This window comes from Musca domestica, unplaced genomic scaffold (assembly GCF_030504385.1).
Source record: "Musca domestica strain aabys unplaced genomic scaffold, Musca_domestica.polishedcontigs.V.1.1 121, whole genome shotgun sequence".
In the NCBI taxonomy this organism is placed as follows: domain Eukaryota; kingdom Metazoa; phylum Arthropoda; class Insecta; order Diptera; family Muscidae; genus Musca; species Musca domestica.
This window is the reverse complement of record NW_026712156.1, coordinates 1,285,382-1,306,127: the sequence shown is the minus strand read 5'-3', so window position 1 is coordinate 1,306,127 and position 20,746 is coordinate 1,285,382. Positions and strand designations below refer to the sequence as shown.

Below are 20,746 nucleotides of genomic sequence, written 5' to 3'. Positions count from 1 at the left end.
TGGATGCTTGAAAAAATATTCTTTAAAAAATCCACGCCTTGTATGGATGCTTGAAAAAATATTCTTTAAAAAATCCACGCCTTGTATGGATGCTTGAAAAATATTCTTTAAAAAATCCACGCCTTGTATGGATGCTTGAAAAAATATTCTTTAAAAAATCCACGCCTTGTATGGATGCTTGAAAAAATATTCTTTAAAAAATCCACGCCTTGTATGGATGCTTGAAAAAATATTCTTTAAAAAATCCACGCCTTGTATGATGCTTGAAAAAATATTCTTTAAAAAATCCACGCCTTGTATGGATGCTTGAAAAAATATTCTTTAAAAAATCCACGCCTTGTATGGATGCTTGAAAAAATATTCTTTAAAAAATCCACGCCTTGTATGGATGCTTGAAAAAATATTCTTTAAAAAATCCACGCCTTGTATGGATGCTTGAAAAAATATTCTTTAAAAAATCCACGCCTTGTATGGATGCTTGAAAAAATATTCTTTAAAAAATCCACGCCTTGTATGGATGCTTGAAAAAATATTCTTTAAAAAATCCACGCCTTGTATGGATGCTTGAAAAAATATTCTTTAAAAAATCCACGCCTTGTATGGATGCTTGAAAAAATATTCTTTAAAAATCCACGCCTTGTATGGATGCTTGAAAAAATATTCTTTAAAAAATCCACGCCTTGTATGGATGCTTGAAAAAATATTCTTTAAAAAATCCACGCCTTGTATGGATGCTTGAAAAAATATTCTTTAAAAAATCCACGCCTTGTATGGATGCTTGAAAAAATATTCTTTAAAAAATCCACGCCTTGTATGGATGCTTGAAAAAATATTCTTTAAAAAATCCACGCCTTGTATGGATGCTTGAAAAATATTCTTTAAAAAATCCACGCCTTGTATGGATGCTTGAAAAAATATTCTTTAAAAAATCCACGCCTTGTATGGATGCTTGAAAAAATATTCTTTAAAAAATCCACGCCTTGTATGGATGCTTGAAAAAATATTCTTTAAAAAATCCACGCCTTGTATGGATGCTTGAAAAAATATTCTTTAAAAAATCCACGCCTTGTATGGATGCTTGAAAAAATATTCTTTAAAAAATCCACGCCTTGTATGGATGCTTGAAAAAATATTCTTTAAAAAATCCACGCCTTGTATGGATGCTTGAAAAATATTCTTTAAAAAATCCACGCCTTGTATGGATGCTTGAAAAAATATTCTTTAAAAAATCCACGCCTTGTATGGATGCTTGAAAAAATATTCTTTAAAAAATCCACGCCTTGTATGGATGCTTGAAAAAATATTCTTTAAAAAATCCACGCCTTGTATGGATGCTTGAAAAAATATTCTTTAAAAATCCACGCCTTGTATGGATGCTTGAAAAAATATTCTTTAAAAAATCCACGCCTTGTATGGATGCTTGAAAAAATATTCTTTAAAAAATCCACGCCTTGTATGGATGCTTGAAAAAATATTCTTTAAAAAATCCACGCCTTGTATGGATGCTTGAAAAAATATTCTTTAAAAAATCCACGCCTTGTATGGATGCTTGAAAAAATATTCTTTAAAAAATCCACGCCTTGTATGGATGCTTGAAAAATATTCTTTAAAAAATCCACGCCTTGTATGGATGCTTGAAAAATATTCTTTAAAAAATCCACGCCTTGTATGGATGCTTGAAAAAATATTCTTTAAAAAATCCACGCCTTGTATGGATGCTTGAAAAAATATTCTTTAAAAAATCCACGCCTTGTATGGATGCTTGAAAAAATATTCTTTAAAAAATCCACGCCTTGTATGGATGCTTGAAAAAATATTCTTTAAAAAAATCCACGCCTTGTATGGATGCTTGAAAAATATTCTTTAAAAAATCCACGCCTTGTATGGATGCTTGAAAAAATATTCTTTAAAAAATCCACGCCTTGTATGGATGCTTGAAAAAATATTCTTTAAAAAATCCACGCCTTGTATGGATGCTTGAAAAAATATTCTTTAAAAAATCCACGCCTTGTATGGATGCTTGAAAAATATTCTTTAAAAAATCCACGCCTTGTATGGATGCTTGAAAAATATTCTTTAAAAAATCCACGCCTTGTATGGATGCTTGAAAAAATATTCTTTAAAAAATCCACGCCTTGTATGGATGCTTGAAAAAATATTCTTTAAAAAATCCACGCCTTGTATGGATGCTTGAAAAAATATTCTTTAAAAAATCCACGCCTTGTATGGATGCTTGAAAAAATATTCTTTAAAAATCCACGCCTTGTATGGATGCTTGAAAAAATATTCTTTAAAAATCCACGCCTTGTATGGATGCTTGAAAAATATTCTTTAAAAAATCCACGATTTGTATGGATGCTTGAAAAAATATTCTTTAAAAAATCCACGCCTTGTATGGATGCTTGAAAAATATTCTTTAAAAAATCCACGATTTGTATGGATGCTTGAAAAAATATTCTTTAAAAAATCCACGCCTTGTATGGATGCTTGAAAAAATATTCTTTAAAAAATCCACGCCTTGTATGGATGCTTGAAAAAATATTCTTTAAAAAATCCACGCCTTGTATGGATGCTTGAAAAAATATTCTTTAAAAAATCCACGCCTTGTATGGATGCTTGAAAAAATATTCTTTAAAAAATCCACGCCTTGTATGGATGCTTGAAAAAATATTCTTAAAAAATCCACGATTGTATGGATGCTTGAAAAAATATTCTTTAAAAAATCCACGCCTTGTATGGATGCTTGAAAAAATATTCTTTAAAAAATCCACGCCTTGTATGGATGCTTGAAAAATATTCTTCAAAAAAGTCCACGCCTTGTATGGATGCTTGAAAAAATATTCTTTAAAAAATCCACGCCTTGTATGGATGCTTGAAAAAATATTCTTTAAAAAATCCACGCCTTGTATGGATGCTTGAAAAAATATTCTTTAAAAAATCCACGCCTTGTATGGATGCTTGAAAAAATTTTCTTTAAAAAATCCACGCCTTGTATGGATGCTTGAAAAAATATTCTTTAAAAAATCCACGCCTTGTATGGATGCTTGAAAAAATATTCTTTAAAAAATCCACGCCTTGTATGGATGCTTGAAAACATATTCTTTAAAAAATCCACCCCTTGTATGGATGCTTGAAAAAATATTCTTTAAAAAATCCACGCCATGTATGGATGCTTGAAAAAATATTCTTTAAAAAATCCACGCCTTGTATGGATGCTTGAAAAAATATTCTTTAAAAAATCCACGCCTTGTATGGATGCTTGAAAAATATTCTTTAAAAAATCCACGCCTTGTATGGATGCTTGAAAAAATATTCTTTAAAAAATCCACGCCTTGTATGGATGCTTGAAAAAATATTCTTTAAAAAATCCACGCCTTGTATGGATGCTTGAAAAAATATTCTTTAAAAAATCCACGCCTTGTATGGATGCTTGAAAAAATATTCTTTAAAAAATCCACGCCTTGTATGGATGCTTGAAAAAATATTCTTTAAAAAATCCACGCCTTGTATGGATGCTTGAAAAAATATTCTTTAAAAAATCCACGCCTTGTATGGATGCTTGAAAAAATATTCTTTAAAAAATCCACGCCTTGTATGGATGCTTGAAAAAATATTCTTTAAAAAATCCACGCCTTGTATGGATGCTTGAAAAAATATTCTTTAAAAATCCACGCCTTGTATGGATGCTTGAAAAAATATTCTTTAAAAAATCCACGCCTTGTATGGATGCTTGAAAAAATATTCTTTAAAAATCCACGCCTTGTATGGATGCTTGAAAAAATATTCTTTAAAAAATCCACGCCTTGTATGGATGCTTGAAAAAATATTCTTTAAAAAATCCACGCCTTGTATGGATGCTTGAAAAAATATTCTTTAAAAAATCCACGCCTTATATGGATGCTTGAAAAAATATTCTTTAAAAAATCCACGCCTTGTATGGATGCTTGAAAAAATATTCTTTAAAAAATCCACGCCTTGTATGGATGCTTGAAAAAATATTCTTTAAAAAATCCACGCCTTGTATGGATGCTTGAAAAAATATTCTTTAAAAAATCCACGATTTGTATGGATGCTTGAAAAAATATTCTTTAAAAAATCCACGCCTTGTATGGATGCTTGAAAAAATATTCTTTAAAAAATCCACGCCTTGTATGGATGCTTGAAAAAATATTCTTTAAAAAATCCACGCCTTGTATGGATGCTTGAAAAAATATTCTTTAAAAAATCCACGCCTTGTATGGATGCTTGAAAAAATATTCTTTAAAAATCCACGCCTTGTATGGATGCTTGAAAAAATATTCTTTAAAAAATCCACGCCTTGTATGGATGCTTGAAAAATATTCTTTAAAAAATCCACGCCTTGTATGGATGCTTGAAAAAATATTCTTTAAAAAATCCACGCCTTGTATGGATGCTTGAAAAAATATTCTTTAAAAAATCCACGCCTTGTATGGATGCTTGAAAAATATTCTTTAAAAAATCCACGCCTTGTATGGATGCTTGAAAAAATATTCTTTAAAAAATCCACGCCTTGTATGGATGCTTGAAAAAATATTCTTTAAAAAATCCACGCCTTGTATGGATGCTTGAAAAAATATTCTTTAAAAAATCCACGCCTTGAATAATCCTTAAAAAAAATATTCTTTAAAAAATCCACGCCTTGAATAATCCCTGAAAAAAATATTCTTTAAAAAAATCCACGCCTTATATAGTCCCTGAAAAAAATATTCTTTTAAAAATTCACGCCTTATATAGTCCCTGAAAAAAATATTCTTTAAAAAATCCACGCCTTATATAGTCCCTGAAAAAAATATTCTTTAAAAAATCCACACCTTATATAGTCCCTGAAAAAAATATTCTTTAAAAAATCCACGCCTTATATAGTCCCTGAAAAAAAATATTCTTTAAAAAATCCGCGCCTTATATAGTCCCTGAAAAAAATATTCTTTAAAAAATCCACGCCTTATATAGTCCCTGAAAAAAATATTCTTTAAAAATCCACGCCTTATATAGTCCCTGAAAAAAATATTCTTTAAAAAATCCACGCCTTATATAGTCCCTGAAAAAATATTCTTTAAAAAATCCACGCCTTATATAGTCCCTGAAAAAAGTATTCTTTAAAAAATCCACGCCTTATATAGTCCCTAAAAAAATATTGGAAAAAATATTCTTTAAAAAATTCACGCCATGAATAAACCTTGAAAAAATATTCTTTAACAAATCCACGCCTTTTATTATCCTTGAAAAAATATTATTTTTTAATCCTAACTGGTCTTTCTGGCCTTTTTTCTTCAAAAAATCCTTTTTTTATCCTTGAAAATTGTTTCTCCCAATAACATTTGTATCTGTTGCCCTGTCTGCCATTGATGACCACAAATCTCAAAGGACATTTTTAATGTTCCAAAAGAAAAAACTTTGGAAAAAATACTTATTGGCCTGTCCAGACGGCATCAACAAAACTTGCAAATAAAATTCCCAGGATAATGATATTATTTATTAAAATCCATTTGTCTGCAACTTCTGCTGAGAATTGTCCTGCTGTTGTGGAGTTTGTTGTTGTTGACAACTGGAATACAAATTTAAATTTGTCACAACAACACAAATGGCATCAGGGTATTAAATAATTTGTTACAAATGATTGCTACGCCATGGCTGGAATACTTCCCCTGCCCCTGCCCCTCTCCACCAACCATAAATGCAGTTTACAATGTCAAACACCCAAAAACGTATCCTTTACCCTTCCCAAAGAAGTGGCGAAGTGCTGTTTGTGGCACTTCCAAAGTATAACTTACCTGATATGAATGTAATCTCACTTAGCATGATCCAACGTGCTGCAAAGTATAAATGCAATTGCAGATATTTGCCCAAACGATGATGTAATTTGATTGTCACGTCCCGGGCGTGATCCAATACAACGTCAGGCATGTACGAGAACTGCACCGGCTCACCGATATACTGGCGTCCGCCAATGCTAAAGAAGACCTTGGCATGCACAAAGACCTATGGAAGAGAAGGAAAGGGGAGAAAAGAAAAAAACGAAAAGGGCATGAGAGTGGTAGTGGTAAGCGTCAAGTTATTTCGTTTCCTCGTTTTTTCTGTTTCTTTCGGGTTAAACAGGTGCCAAAAGTTATGTTTGTATGACGGAATGGCTGGATGACTTCATGTCCGCCTGAATGTCTGACTGTCTGACATGGCTATGTACTTTGGAACCTCTTCGGCTCACGTGAAGCAGGCAACCTGAGTGGCATTAACAATTAAATTAAATCACACACACGCACACATACCCTGGCTCGTTCTGAACTTGGAATACACTGTGTGATCATTTGACCAATGGCCGCCGCCTGTTCCTGGTGGTGTTGCAGTCTCAATTGCTGCTTGGTCACTTGGTCACATTTTAATGGGTTTCAGTTTAAAACCAGGCGAATTACAAATTGCATTAAAATGGCTGAGGATTTTTCTTGGCACAGTGGGTGGAAGAGGAAATTAAAACGGGTAGAAAATTCAAAAGGTCTTAAGTTGGGCCGGGCCTAACTTTGAACATTTCCATATCTCAACTCAAGATAACAATAGAGACCCCAATATCAAATTTGAGGATACCAGCCCTGTCCCTTCACCCAATGCCAAATTTAGTACGCTTCGTACAATTAGAGTACACATTTCCGAAACCACCTCCATATCCCAACTCTAAATACCAACAGAAAATTCAATCTGAAATTTGAGGTTTTCAGCCCTGTACCTTCACCCAGTACCATTTATTACTTTTCGTACAAATGTAGGAGGCATATCCAAAACCACTTCCATATCTCAATTCCAGATACCAACAGAGACCTCAATATCGAATTTCAGGATTCCAGCCCTACCCCTTCACCCAATGCCAAATTTAGTGCGTTTCGTACAATTATAGTACAAATTTCCAAACCACCTCCTTATCTCAACTCCTGATATCAACAGAAAACTCAATATAAAATTTGAGGTTTTCAGCCCTGTACCTGCACCCAATACCAAATTAAGTACCATTTAGAAATTTTCGTACTAATGTGGGAGGTACCTCTATATCTCAATTCCTGATACCAACAGAAACCTCAAAATCAAAACTGAGGTTTCCAGCTCTATTTTTCACCCAATACCAAATTTAGTACCATTTAGTACTTTTCGTACAAATGTGAGACTCATTTCCGAAACTTCTCAATTCGTATAACCAACAGAGACCTCAATATCAAATTTAAGGATTCCAGCCCTATCCCTTCACCCAATACCAAATTTCGTACCATTAAAGTACGTTTCGTACAATTAAAGTACGTATTTTCATATCTTCCTCCTACTCTCAATTCCTGATACCAACAGAAACCTCAAAATCAAAACTGAGGTTTCCAGCTCTATTTTTTCACCCAATACCAAATTAAGTACTATTTAGTACTTTTCGTACAAATGTGGGACTCTTTTCCGAAACTCCTCAATTCCTGATACCAACAGAGACCTCAATATCAAATTTAAGGATTCCAGCCCTATCCCTTCACCCAATACTAATATTAGAACCATTTAGTACTTTTCGTACAAATGTTTCGTATCCAATACCACCTCCATATCCCAACTACAGATATCAACAGAGACCTCAGTATCAACTTTGAGGTTTCCAGTCCTATTTTACAACTAATACCAAATTAGGTACTATTTAGTCCTTTTCGTACAAATGTAGAAGGCAAAACCACCTTCTACTCTCAATTCCTGATACCAACAGAGACCTCAACATCAAAATTGAGGATACCAGCCCTGTCCCTTCACACAAGGCCAAATTTAGTACATTTCGTACAATTATAGTACACATTTCCAAAACCACCTCCATATCCCAACTCCAGATATCAACAGAGACCTTAGTATCAACTTTGAGGTTTCCAACCCTATTTTTTCACCATAATCTCAAAAATAAGTACTATCTAGTACCTTTCGTACAAATGTAGGAGGCATATCCAAAACCACCTCCAAATCTCAATTTTAGATAACAACAGAGACCTCAATATTAAATTTGAGGATTCCAGCCCTATCCCTGCGCCCAATACCAAATTTAGTACTATTTAGTACATTTCGTACAAATGTAGGAGGCAAATCCAAAACCACATACATACCTTAATTTTAGATACCAACAGAGATCTCAATATAAAATTAGAGGTTTCCAGCCCTATTTTTCCACCATACTACCAAATTAAGTACTATTTAGTACTTTTCGTACACTAATTGTGCCAGCTTCCAAAAACCCTTTGGTGCATCTATCATACACCTCATCTGTGTCTCTCCTTAAATATACCTTTCGTACCGTTCTAGAGCGAATTTCTGAAAACCCAGCCTTATCTGGCCCTTCGGACCAAGAGTGACCCTCACCCAAAAATTCAAGATTCTAGCTTTAGCCGTTCCGACTGGGCGCTGATGAATCGTTAAGTCAGTCCGTCAATTATGTACTATTTTTTACTCTTTTGGTACTTATTATTATGTACACGGCAGATTTCAAACCCCACAAATAGTCAACATTTCAAATAACCAAAATGCTTATAAGCATCCGATTCCTTTCAAATTTCATACATCTCAAAATGTCTATTAACACAAGATCTGGTGTGAAGTTGATAGATAACGGTCCACCCCTTCCGGTATCTACCCCGCAAAGGGTCCAAATTATCGATATTTACGTCTCTTATAATTTGCGAAACAAGTCAGCGATTCTCTTAAAACTTGGTAACCTGATATCTGATGTGAATATAGAATTCATCGCCTAACTCCGTCGGGTACTTCCCCCACAAAACATTTTTATTAATTATTCGCATAAACTTGGAAATAAATGTTAGCTGCTCATCCCAATATTTTTTTCATATAATTTTTCAGTATAAGATGAAGTGGAATACTTCGGTCCGCTATATTTGATATCATCGGACATTTCTGAATTTTCCAAAAATTACATTAATGATGTAAAGGCGAATGAAGTGTTTGATATAGCCCAAAAGTGGCACATTTATTTAGGTTAGATACGAACTGGACAACATTGCCACATTCCCTTGGAACGTCGCCCCACCCCCCTATAAAGGGTCAACAGCTTGAATAATCATAGCCCCAATCAACATATATAAATTCCAAGCAAGTCATAAATTCCATATTCATCTCAGGTTTCTGGTTGAAAGAAATTTTTAGATATCGGAATTTGTAAAAAATTTCTGACTTGTTTCGCAAGTAATGACAGATAAATCATTTAAAAATTTTCAATTGATTTTTGTGGGTGAGGTACCAGGAAGATTGAATATATATATTCCACTTGAACTTGAACTTTATGGTTATTCAAAAAGTTGACCCTTTGTGGGGAAGGTAGAAGAAGGGGTGAACCGATATATTCCTTCTTAGCACCAGACCTTGGGTAAATTATATTAATGGGATGTGTGAAATTTGAAGACTATCAGACATTTTATGAGAGTTGTAAATATTCAAAATTTTGACCATTTGTGAGGGAGGTACTTGATGGAGTGGACCAATATAGTTCATTTTCACACCTGACCTAGCACTGGAGCAAATATTGGGATATGCAAAGTTGGAGCAAAATCGGATAATCCTTTCTCTTTCTGTGCAAAAAATATATTTTTTTGAAAATTTCGACCTTTTGTGGGGAGGTACCAGAAGGAGTGGACCGATTTTGCCCATCTTAACACCAGACCTTGGGTTAATATAAATATTGGAATATGTGAAATTTGAAGACAACCGGACTCTTACATCACATTTTATGAGATTTGTAATTATTCAAAATTTTGACCATTTGTGGACCGACATTTTCCATTTGCACACCTGACCTAGCACTGGCGCAAATATTGGGATATGCAAAGTTGGAGCAAAATCGGATAATCCTTTCTCTTTCTGTGCAAAAAATATGTTTTGAAAATGTCAACATTTTGTGGGGGAGGTACCAGAAGGAGTGGACCGATATTGCCCATCTCCGAACTCATTCGAAGTGTGATGATAATATTACGATGTACCAAGTTTGGACCAAATCGGATATAGCCAGACGAACGAACGGACATCGCTAGATCGTCTCCAAATATCCTGAAACGGATTTGGTCCAAAGGAATCTAGGGTCTAAAACCGTTATTTCGATGAGGCACGTTTTGACCGTATCAACTGATATATACCGTAGCCATATGGCTGAGGATATAAAAATGTGTGTTAAGTATCCAAGTTTTTTTGGCTAAAGGGTCCTTGCAAAAACATGTTTCAAAAATCCATTATTGTATGCATTTTAGTTCTTTTAAAAAATCCTTAAAAGCCAAGTTGAAAGAAAACAAGAAAACTCTTAAGAAATCAATATTTTTTGAAAAAAAAAAAATATTTTTAAAACCAGTAAAGAAAGTCCTAAAGTCGGCCAGGGCCTATTTTAGTAGAGCTCCGCATAACAATTAAAAGTTTTGATGGGAGAATTCAATCATACAAGCTATAATTATAATTATAACTTAAAGTTCAAAGGACTAAATATGCCGAAGCATTTGTATCTTTTAAATTCGGACTTGTATTGCCCATTTGGTGCACAATTAATTTGAAATCGGATAAAGATATATATGGGAGCTATATCCAAATCTGAACCGATCTTGATAAAATTTGGCAAAGACATTTCTGAGCTGTATTTCCTATATTTTCCTGAATATCGTTGTTACGGAGTGCATATTACGACTGTCGATAACAAATATAACAAATCGGATGAACAGTATATATGGAGGCTATAGCTATATCTGAACCGATCTTCACCAAATTTGACATACTAGCTTCTAGACTCAATTCGGTCGTATGTGCCAAATTCCATCCCATTTGGGTAAAATTTAGCAAGATAAAATTTAGCAAGAGTATTTCTGAGCTGTATTTGATATATTTTCCCAAATATTGTTGTTACAGAGTGCATATTACGGCTATGGAGGGCAAAAATAACAAATCGGATGAACAATATATATGGGAGCTATAGCTATATCTGAACAGATTCCAATCAAATTTGACATACTTTCATTTTCAGGCCTAATTTGGTTGTACGTGCAAAATTCCATACTATTTGGACTGATATTACACGTTTGGTTCACAATATAAGGCAAATCGGACGAAGATATATATGGGAGCTATACCTATTTTTTTTTTTTTTTTTTTTTTACCGATTATCTCCAATTTCAATAGGATTTGTCCTTGGGCAAAACAAATGGTTTGTACAAAATTTCATCTGGATCGGGCAATAAATGCGACCTGTACTTAGTTTACAAAAATACATGGAGAGCCGGACAGACGGACGGAGGATATGCATAAATCGACTCAGAATGTGATTCTATGCAGATCATCAAAAGGAACTATGGGTCTATCTCGTTTCCTTTTGCCTGTTCCAAACAAATGCACAAAGACAGAATACCCTGACCACCTTGTGGTGTAGGGTATAAATACACGATTTTATAAATCTTTTCTTGAGATCCACCCATATTTATGTTCTGTTCATAGCAATAAAATTGTTAATTTTGTGGCCATTAAAATATTTTTTCATTAAAAAATAATATTTCGTAAAAGCTAATATTAAGGGTCTACTGTTTCGTAAAAATATTTTTAGAAAACCACAAAAATGAATTTTAAATGTATTTTTGACAAATTCCTATCTCTAAAAAATCGAAGGTTACAAAAGAACCCCTAGAATTGTTATCTTCTTTAAAATCGCATTTCTAGGCAGGTTAAGTTCGTAAATGGGCCATGTAAGTCCACGTTTTCATATAGCCCCCATATTACGGTACCTCCCGATATTCGGAATTTATATGATTTTAGCGACATTATTCACCGGAATTGTTTCAAATTTGGTATTTGAGATTCGTAATGGATGCTACAGCCTAAGACAGAAAATTGTCTGTGCAGGTCCACGTCTTCGTATAGCCCCCATATAACGGTACCTTCCGATATTCGGTATTTTGGTGATTTTAGCGCCATTATTCACCGGAATTGTTTCAAATTACGTATTTGGAGTTCGTAATGGGAACTACAGTCTGTGACAGAAAATTGTCTATGCTGGTCCAGGTCTTCGCATAGGTCCGATATAACGGTACCTCCCTATATACGATATTTTGATGATTTTAGTTACATTATTCACCGTTTATTTCAAGTTTCGAATATGAATATGGTAATGGCTGTTGATTTTCCATAGCTTAAATGTAATTCCGATTAGGGAACAATCACACGATTTCTGTAGACAATATATTTTACAGAGATTTTATTAGCCCGAAGTCATTTCGTAGGCATAAGACCCATAATAGATCATCTATAGAGGGGTTTATATTCTTGCTAGTGATTCTGAAAAAAAAATCCACAATCCTCACCTTGAAATTGCACTGAAAAATATGTAAAAGTTAGACGTTTGTTGCCTTCGTAGCCCTATTGAAAATATCTTTAGAAATCCACAATAATATAATAGTCCTAACTAAAAAAATCCTCAAAAATTCATAATTTCAGACGTTTTAAAATATCCTTTCAACATGATTAAAAACATGATTTTTAGCCTTTCCAAAAAAATCTTTAAAATCAAGTATTGTGGTCGTGAGAATAATTTTAAGAAATCTGCGAATCTAAGATTTCTCCTTAATAGTCCTGTAGAACATCCTTTCAAAAAAAAGTTCTTCATATTCTCAAAAATTCAGGATTGTGGTCTTAAGTGTCCTGCCAAACCGTCCATTCGATAAATTGCGCTACAATAAAAAAATTTTGGCCTTACTAATAGTCCTTTCGATAATCCATTGTTTCCTTAAAGTCCTTTTGGATATATGTAGATGTTTCAAAATCCAGTATGAGGTCTCGAAAGTGGCCTTGATAGTTCTTGGGGAAAATCCTTAGGAATCCATGATCTTTTTGCAACTCCTTAAAATCCTTAAAATTCAACAATTTTGATTTCAATAGTCCTTTCGAAAAAGAATCCAGGCAAATTCACAATAACTGCCTTAATAGTCTTTTTTTAAATGATTCTTAATAATTTATTATTATTGTTTTAATAATTCTTTGAACAAATGGGTATTTTTAAAATTTTAACAGAATTTTTTAAAGTTTTTTTTTTTTTTTTTTTTTGAAAATGTCCAAATTCTTTCCAAATGGTGGAGGGTATTCAAAGTTCGGTCCAGCCGAACTTACTGCTTTTTAACTTGTTAGTCTCTCTATCCTTGCAAAATAATTTTAGAATATGTAAAATAATTACTTTGGATAAAAAAGCAAAAAATAAATAAAATCCTTGTTTTTATGGTTCCTCGATCCGTCAAAATGATTTGTAAAAAATCTGGCTATTTATTATTTTTTTTTTGTCTCTTTGTTCTTGAAAATATATTCTTATACCGAGGATATCGCTTAAATATATTTAAAAAAAAAAAAAAAATGTACAGGATTGCCCATATTCGACGGACCCATCTGGCAACGCCATAACTTTTGACAGAGATGTCACATCGCTTAATGACATACCGCGTTTGAAGCGTCAGTCCAAGCAGATTTTTACCATGAACCAATACACGCCACGCGAGCCCTCTGAAATAGTTCAAATTTACATTCAACAGAAGAAGTCAATTGTGAAAACTCAACGTGCTTTTAAAACATTAAAAAATGTGAGAAGTGCGCCTTCTAAGAACACCATTAAGCGTTTATACGAAAAATTTCCGAAGAGGACATATAAAAGTCGACCAAGGCTATCGGCCGAGAATATCGCTGCCGTACGAGCCAGTGTTGAGAGGTCCCCAAGAACATCCCAAAAACGCCGTTCTCAGCAGTTGGGCAAGGCTCGGTCCATTTTACAACGGATTATTCGCATTGATTTGCATTTATTCCCGTACAAAATTCAATTGACGCAAAGAATGTTGCCTGCGGACAAGCCTCGTCGATTGGGATGGGCCCAAAGAGTCATCGAAATTGCCGAAGATGACGAGTAATTCTGGAACAAAATTATCATGTCCGATGAAGCCCATTTCACATTGAATGGGACCGTAAATAAGCAAAATTGCCGTTTTTACGCCACTGAAAATCCTCAGGAGATTCAAGAAGTGCCTCTTCACAGTTTGGTGCGGCGTTAGTGCGAAAACGGTCATTGGGCCGTTTTTCTTCCAAAATGAAAAGCATGGCCATTTTCCATTCACCATCAATCGGGAGCGTTATCGCGACATGATGACCAATTTTGTGATGCCAATTATTCGTCGAAAGCGTTTGAGGCAGTTCTGGTTTCAACAAGACGGCGCTCCACCGCACACAAGTCGCATAATAATCGATTTTCTGAAGAATTTGTTTCCGGGCCGTTTGATATCGAAAAGTGGTGATTTGGACTGACCACCGCGTTCGCCCGATTTGACGCCGCCTGACTTCTTCTTCTTCTTGTGGGGATATTTGAAGTCAAAGGTTTACGTTAACAAGCCAAGGACCGTAGAAGAGCTCAAGGACAACATTCGTGAAGAAATAGCCGCTATTCCGGCCGAAATGTTGGCAAAAACGATGGAAAATGCAGCAAAAAGGGCACAATACGTCATCAACACCAGAGGCGGTCATTTGAGAGATATCATATTCAAAAATTGATGTAAACAAATTTACTTGGAACAAATTACATGATTAACATTGCCAACCGCCAAATTTTTATTTTTTTCTTTGGTTTAAAAAAAAGAGGGTCCGTCGAATATGGGCAACCCTGTATTAGATGAAGTATGAATATAGAATACTCGACGACTATGCACATGTTAACATTTTTTAAAAATTATCCCGTGTGTCACGTAAAGTGAAGTTACCCCATATTTATATCGTATTTATTTAGGTCCGATAAAAAAATTTAAAAAAAATATTTTTAGAAATTCGATGACTAAAACTTTGAGAAAAATTTTCAAAAACTCTGTCATTTAAAAATAAAAAAAAAATTACGACGACTAAAAATTAAGGAGTATCGCATGGATAGCCCTAAAAAAAAATAAATAAATAAATAAAGGAATAAATTATGGCTGCTAAAAATATTTTTATAAAAATTCAATCATATTTTAAAGAAATTCATAGTTTCAAAAGAACCTGGAAAAAATTCAAATTTTAATGACTCTTGTTAAAATGAAGTATAAAAGCCCTCAGACTATGTTTCAAGGTCTACAATCCAAAGTAAAATTTTAAGAACCCGTATATTCATTGATTTCTTCAAGGGCAGATCCTGTACACTTTCAAAATTCCTAATTTATCTTCTTCCTTCCAAACGTTATATAACAATTCTCCACCATTGCCTATCCGAACACTGTCCAATGACAATACCCATTTGCGAAATGAATTTTCCGGAAGTTTTAATATTCATTTTCGTTATTCCTTGACATGGCTTCTTTTGTTGCAGCCAAAGCGTTTTGTGTTAAGCGCTTCAGTTTTCATAATGATTATATTAAAAGATATTTCAAACGTACACACACACACACAGATACATTCACAGACAATCATACATGTATGATGTGATATTATGGAAACGTAATGAAAAAAAAATGAAACGTAGAAAGAAGCATTGTCACATTTATCCAAAAAAAAAAAAAAAAAGCGGCGGAAATGAAGCGTAATAATAATGGTTGTTCCTGCGACGTAGTTGCCTACTCCTCGTTTTCTTTTTGGGTGTGTGTGAGAGTGTGTAGCTCTTTTTGGGTTCTTACATTACTTCCGTCATTTCCATGTTACGCATGTCATACGTCATGCGTTCGCATGTGATCGCGGCGTATGGAAATGAAAATTCGTATTTCTTTTTTATACCCTACACCACCACATAGTGGTAAGGGTATTATGTCTTTCTGCATTTGTTTGTAACATGGACAAGGAAGCGAGATAGACCCATAGCTACTTTTGAGGATCTTCATAGAATCACTTTCTGAGTCGATATATGCATGTCCGTCCGTCTGTCGGTCCGTCAGTCCATGTATTTTTGTAAACAAAATGCAGATCGCATTTATTATCCGATTGAGATGAAATTTTGTAAACAATATTTTTTTGGCCCAAGGACGAACCCTATTGAAATTGGTGGTAATGGGATCAGATTTAAATATAGCTCCCATATATATCTTCAACCGATTTTGGGGATAATTGTGCACCAAATGGCCAATATAAGTCCAAATGACCTGAATTTTGGCACATCTAACCGAATTCAGTCTAGAATCAAGAACATCACATTTGATGAAAATCGGTTCAGATATAGCTATAGCTCCCATATATATGATTTATCCGGTTTGGGGTTTTGAGTGCCTCACATGCGTAATATGCTCTCCACAAGAATGATATTTGGTACCAGATATCAGATACAGCCCAGAAGTATATCTGGTAAATTTTATTAAGATTGGATCAGGTTTGGATATAGCTCCCATATATTTCCTCAACCGATTTCGGGTTAACAGTGTGCCAAATGGCCAATATCAGTCCAAATGACCTGAATTTCGGTACATCCGACCGAATTCAGCCTAGAAGCAAGTACATCAAATTTGGAGAAAATCGGTTCAGATATAGCTATAGCTCCCATATATATATTTCATCCGCTTTGGTGTCTAAGTCCCTCACATTCGTAATATGCATTCGCCAACAACGATATTTGGTACCAGATATCAGATACAGACCTGAGAGACTTCTGCCAAATTTTGTTTGAGGTCGGCTGAGAGTTGGATATAGCTCCCATATATATTCTTAATCCGATTTCAGGTTTAATGTGCAAATAATGGCTAATATCAGCCCAAACGGAGTGATTTTTGCAGAACTCAGCTCCGATATATATTTTTATACCCTTCACCATAGTATGGAGGGTATATAAAAATTGTCATTCCGTTTGTAACACCTCGAAATATACATTCCAGATCCAACAAAGTATATATATTCTTGATCAGCATAAAATTCTATGTCGATTTAGCGATGCCCGTCCGTCTGTGGAAATCACTTTAGCTTCCGAACGAAATGAAGTAGGTTGATAAAATTTTACTCAAATCTGCATTATGTTTGCAGGACTTTTGGTGTTGAAAATCGGCCATATAGGTCCATGTTTTGGTCTAGCCCCCATTTAATGGTACCTTCCGATATTCAGTACTTTGGTGATTTTAGCGACATTATTCACCGGAATTGTTTCAAATTTGGTATTTGAAGTTCGTAATGGATACTACAGCCTATGACAGAAAATTGCATGCGCAGGTCCACGCCTTCGTATAGCCCCATATAACGGTACCCCCCGATATTCGGTATTTTATGATTTTAGCGATATTATTCACCGGAATTGTTTCAAATTTGGTATTTGATGTTCGTAATGGATACTACAGCCTATGACAGAAAATTGGCTGCACACATCCACGTCTTCGTATAGTCCCCATACAACGGCACCTCCCTATTTTCGGTATTTTGGGGATTTAAACGACAGTACTCACCGGAAATGTTTCAAATTTGGTATTTGAAGTTCGCAATGGATACTACAGCCTATGACGGAAAATTGTCTGTGCAGTTCCACATCCCCCATATAACGGTACCCCCCTATTTTCGGTATTTCGGCGATTTAAGCGATATTATTCACCAGAATTCTTTCAAATTTGGTATTTAAAGTTCGAAATGAATGCTACAGCCTATGACAAAAAATTGTCTATACAGGTGCAGGTCTTCGTATAGCCCCCCTATAACGGTACCTTCCGATATTGGGTATTTTGATGATATTGGCGACATTATTCAACGGAATTGTTTCAAATTTGGTATTTTAAGTTCGTAATGTATACTACAGCCCATGGCCGAAAATTGTCAGTGTAGGTCCACGCCTTCCTATAGCCCCCATATAACGGTACCTTCCGATATTCGGTACTTTGTTAATTTTAGCGACATTATTCACCGGAATTGTTTCAAATTTGGTATTTGAAGTTCGTAGTAGATACTACAGCCTATGACGGAAAATTGTCAGTGTTAGTCTACGCCTTCGTATAGCCCCCATACAACGGCGCCTCCCGATATTCGGTACTTTGATGATTTTAGCGATATTATTCACCGGAATTCTTTGAAATTTGGTATTTGTAGTTCGTAATGGGAACTACAGCCTATGACAGAAAATTGTAGGTGAAGGTCCACGTCTTCGTATAACCCCCATAAAACAATACCTCCCGATATTCGGTATTTTGATGATTTTAGCGACATTATTCAACGGAATTGTTTCATATTTGGTATTTGAAGTTCGTAATGGATACTACAGTCTAAGACAGAAATTTGTCTGTGCAGGTCCAAGTCTTCGTATAGCCCCCATATAGCGGTACCTCCCGATAATCGGTATTTTGATGATTTTAGCGACATTATGCACCGGAATTCTTCTAAATTTGGTATTTGAAGTTCGCAACGGATACGACAGCCTGTGACAGAAAATTGTCTATGCAGGTCCAGGTCTTCGTATAGCCCCCCCTATGACGGTGCCTCCCGATATTCGCTATTTCGGTGATTTAAGCGACATTGTTCACCGGAATTGTTTCAAATTTGGTATTTGAAGTTCGTAATGTATACTACAGCCTATGACAGACAATTGTCAGTGTAGGTCCAGGTCTTCGTATAGCCCCCATTCAACGGCACCTCCCGATATTCGGTACTTTGTTGATTTTAGCGACATTATTTACCGGAATTGTTTCAAATTTGGTATTTGAAGTTCGTTATGGGTACTACAGCCTGTGACGGAAAATTGTCAAGGTAGGTCCACGTCTTCGTATAGCCCCCATATAACTGTACCGACCAATATTCCATATTTTGATGATTTTAGCGATATTATTCACCGGAATTGTTTCAAATTTGGTATTTCATGTTCGTAATTGATACTACAGCCTATGAAAGAAAATTGTCTATGCAGGTCCAGATCTTCGTATAGCCCCCATATAACTGTACCTCCCGATATTCTGTATTTTGATGATTTTAGCGACATTATTAACCCGAATTGTTACAAATTTGGTATTTGAAGTTCGTAATGGATACTACAGCCAAAGACAGAAAATTGTCTGTGCAGGTCCAAGTTTTCGTATAGCCCCCATATAACGGCAACTCCCGATATTCGGTACTTTGTTGAGTTTAGCTAAATTATTCACCGGAATTGTTTCAAATTTGGTATTTGAAGTTCGTAATGAGAACTACAATCTGTGACAGAAAATTGTCAGTGTAGATCCACGCCTACGTATAGCCCCCATACAACGGCACCACCCGATATTCGGTATTTTGATGATTTTAGTGACATTATTCACCGGAATTCTTTAAAATTTGTTATTTGAAGTTCGTTATGGATACTAATGACTATGACGGAAAATTGTCTGTGCCGGTCCAAGTCTTCGTATTGTCCCCATATAACTGTACCTTCCTATTTTCGATATTTTGGTGATTTTAGCGATGTTATTCACCAGAATTATTTCAAATTTGGTATTTGAAGTTCGTAATTGATACTACAGCCTATGAGGGAAAATTGTCTGTGCAGGTTCAAGTCTTCGTATAGCCCCCTCTCATATATAAGTTCCCTCTGAAACCAAACTATAACTGCTCTAAAGCCAGCTGTTGATAGGTGGTATGATCTGACTTCAAATAAATTCTTTTGTTACGGGAGCTCTCTACTAAATATGCATAGTGGTGTAGGGCATCATAAAGTCGGCCCTGGCCGACTTTCGACTTTTCCTTACCGGGTTTTTTCCTTCGTCTTTGTGTCCTATCCACTTATGTTTGGTATAATTCACAGGCATATATTTTCATGACCATGATAATCATTTTGTTGCTGGTATTGTAATTTTCATTTATAGAGTCATGTCTGTCAATGTGTGGTATATATGTGTGTGTGTGTGTGTGAGAGAGAGCCTGGTAGACACATTCAAGTACTTCCGATACTTCTTCTTTTCGTTATAATGATATTAATATGCAATGCGTTGATCGCATATTAAAGGCCTTAATTTGGTTGTTTATAACTTGCCAAGGCGGTCGATGGTTGGTTGGTTGGTATGATCGCCCACAAACCTCCCCCGCCCCACCACCTCAACTCCTTTCCCCACTGCACTTTCCACACCAGTGATTCATAAATGGAGGAGGAAAGAGAAAGAATGAAGAAATCCATGAAACAAACATTAAAATCCAGTGGCAGTCAGTCCATACTTGCAACCATCATCGCCAATGTGACACACAAACATGTTTGAATGAACACACACACACACACTCATACTCATACAGCCACTGATTCCGAACAGCTTAAAATATGAAAATATTAATAACATTGTTATTAAATGGCATAAAATAAATGTTGTATAATTTTGTTCTTGTTCTCGTTGTTGTTGTTGTCGTTGCCGTTGTTGTTTTAATGAATAAATTAAGAGTCCATAACAAGGTAAGGTCTGATCCATTTAATTAATACATTTCCTATTCAAAACGTAATAAGATTTTTTAATTTATGATAAGCCGGTTGGTTGGCTGGTTGGTCGTTGAATGTAGAAACCAATTTTTGTTCAGTTTTTTTCCTTTTTGGTCATAAGAACTTCCTTTGCATTGTCAGCGGTGGCGCTTTAAAGGCTCTAGGTTAATGCAGGTGTTATTTTAATGAGCTATTGAGATTGAAATTTGGAGGGGGAAAACCCAAATCAGGTGTATTAATTGAGAAATTGGAAAAAAAAAAATCCAAAGAAATATTTAAAACCAGTAAGGAAGGGGTCAAAAGGTGGGCAGGGTCGACTATATGATACCCTACACCACTATGCATATTTAGTGGAGCTTCAGTATCAAAAAAAGTTTA

At 35.0% G+C, this 20,746-nt stretch overlaps 1 protein-coding gene across 1 annotated transcript in view; it reads right to left on the bottom strand.

Moving 5' to 3' along the window:
• LOC101900801 (epithelial discoidin domain-containing receptor 1) overlaps nucleotides 1–20,746 on the bottom strand; it is a 228,587-nt gene that overhangs the window by 51,966 nt on the left and 155,875 nt on the right. The window contains exon 6 of the mRNA XM_059118344.1: nucleotides 5,793–6,000. Coding sequence (XP_058974327.1) covers nucleotides 5,793–6,000 — 208 coding nt within the window. The remainder of the gene's footprint in view (nucleotides 1–5,792; nucleotides 6,001–20,746) is intronic.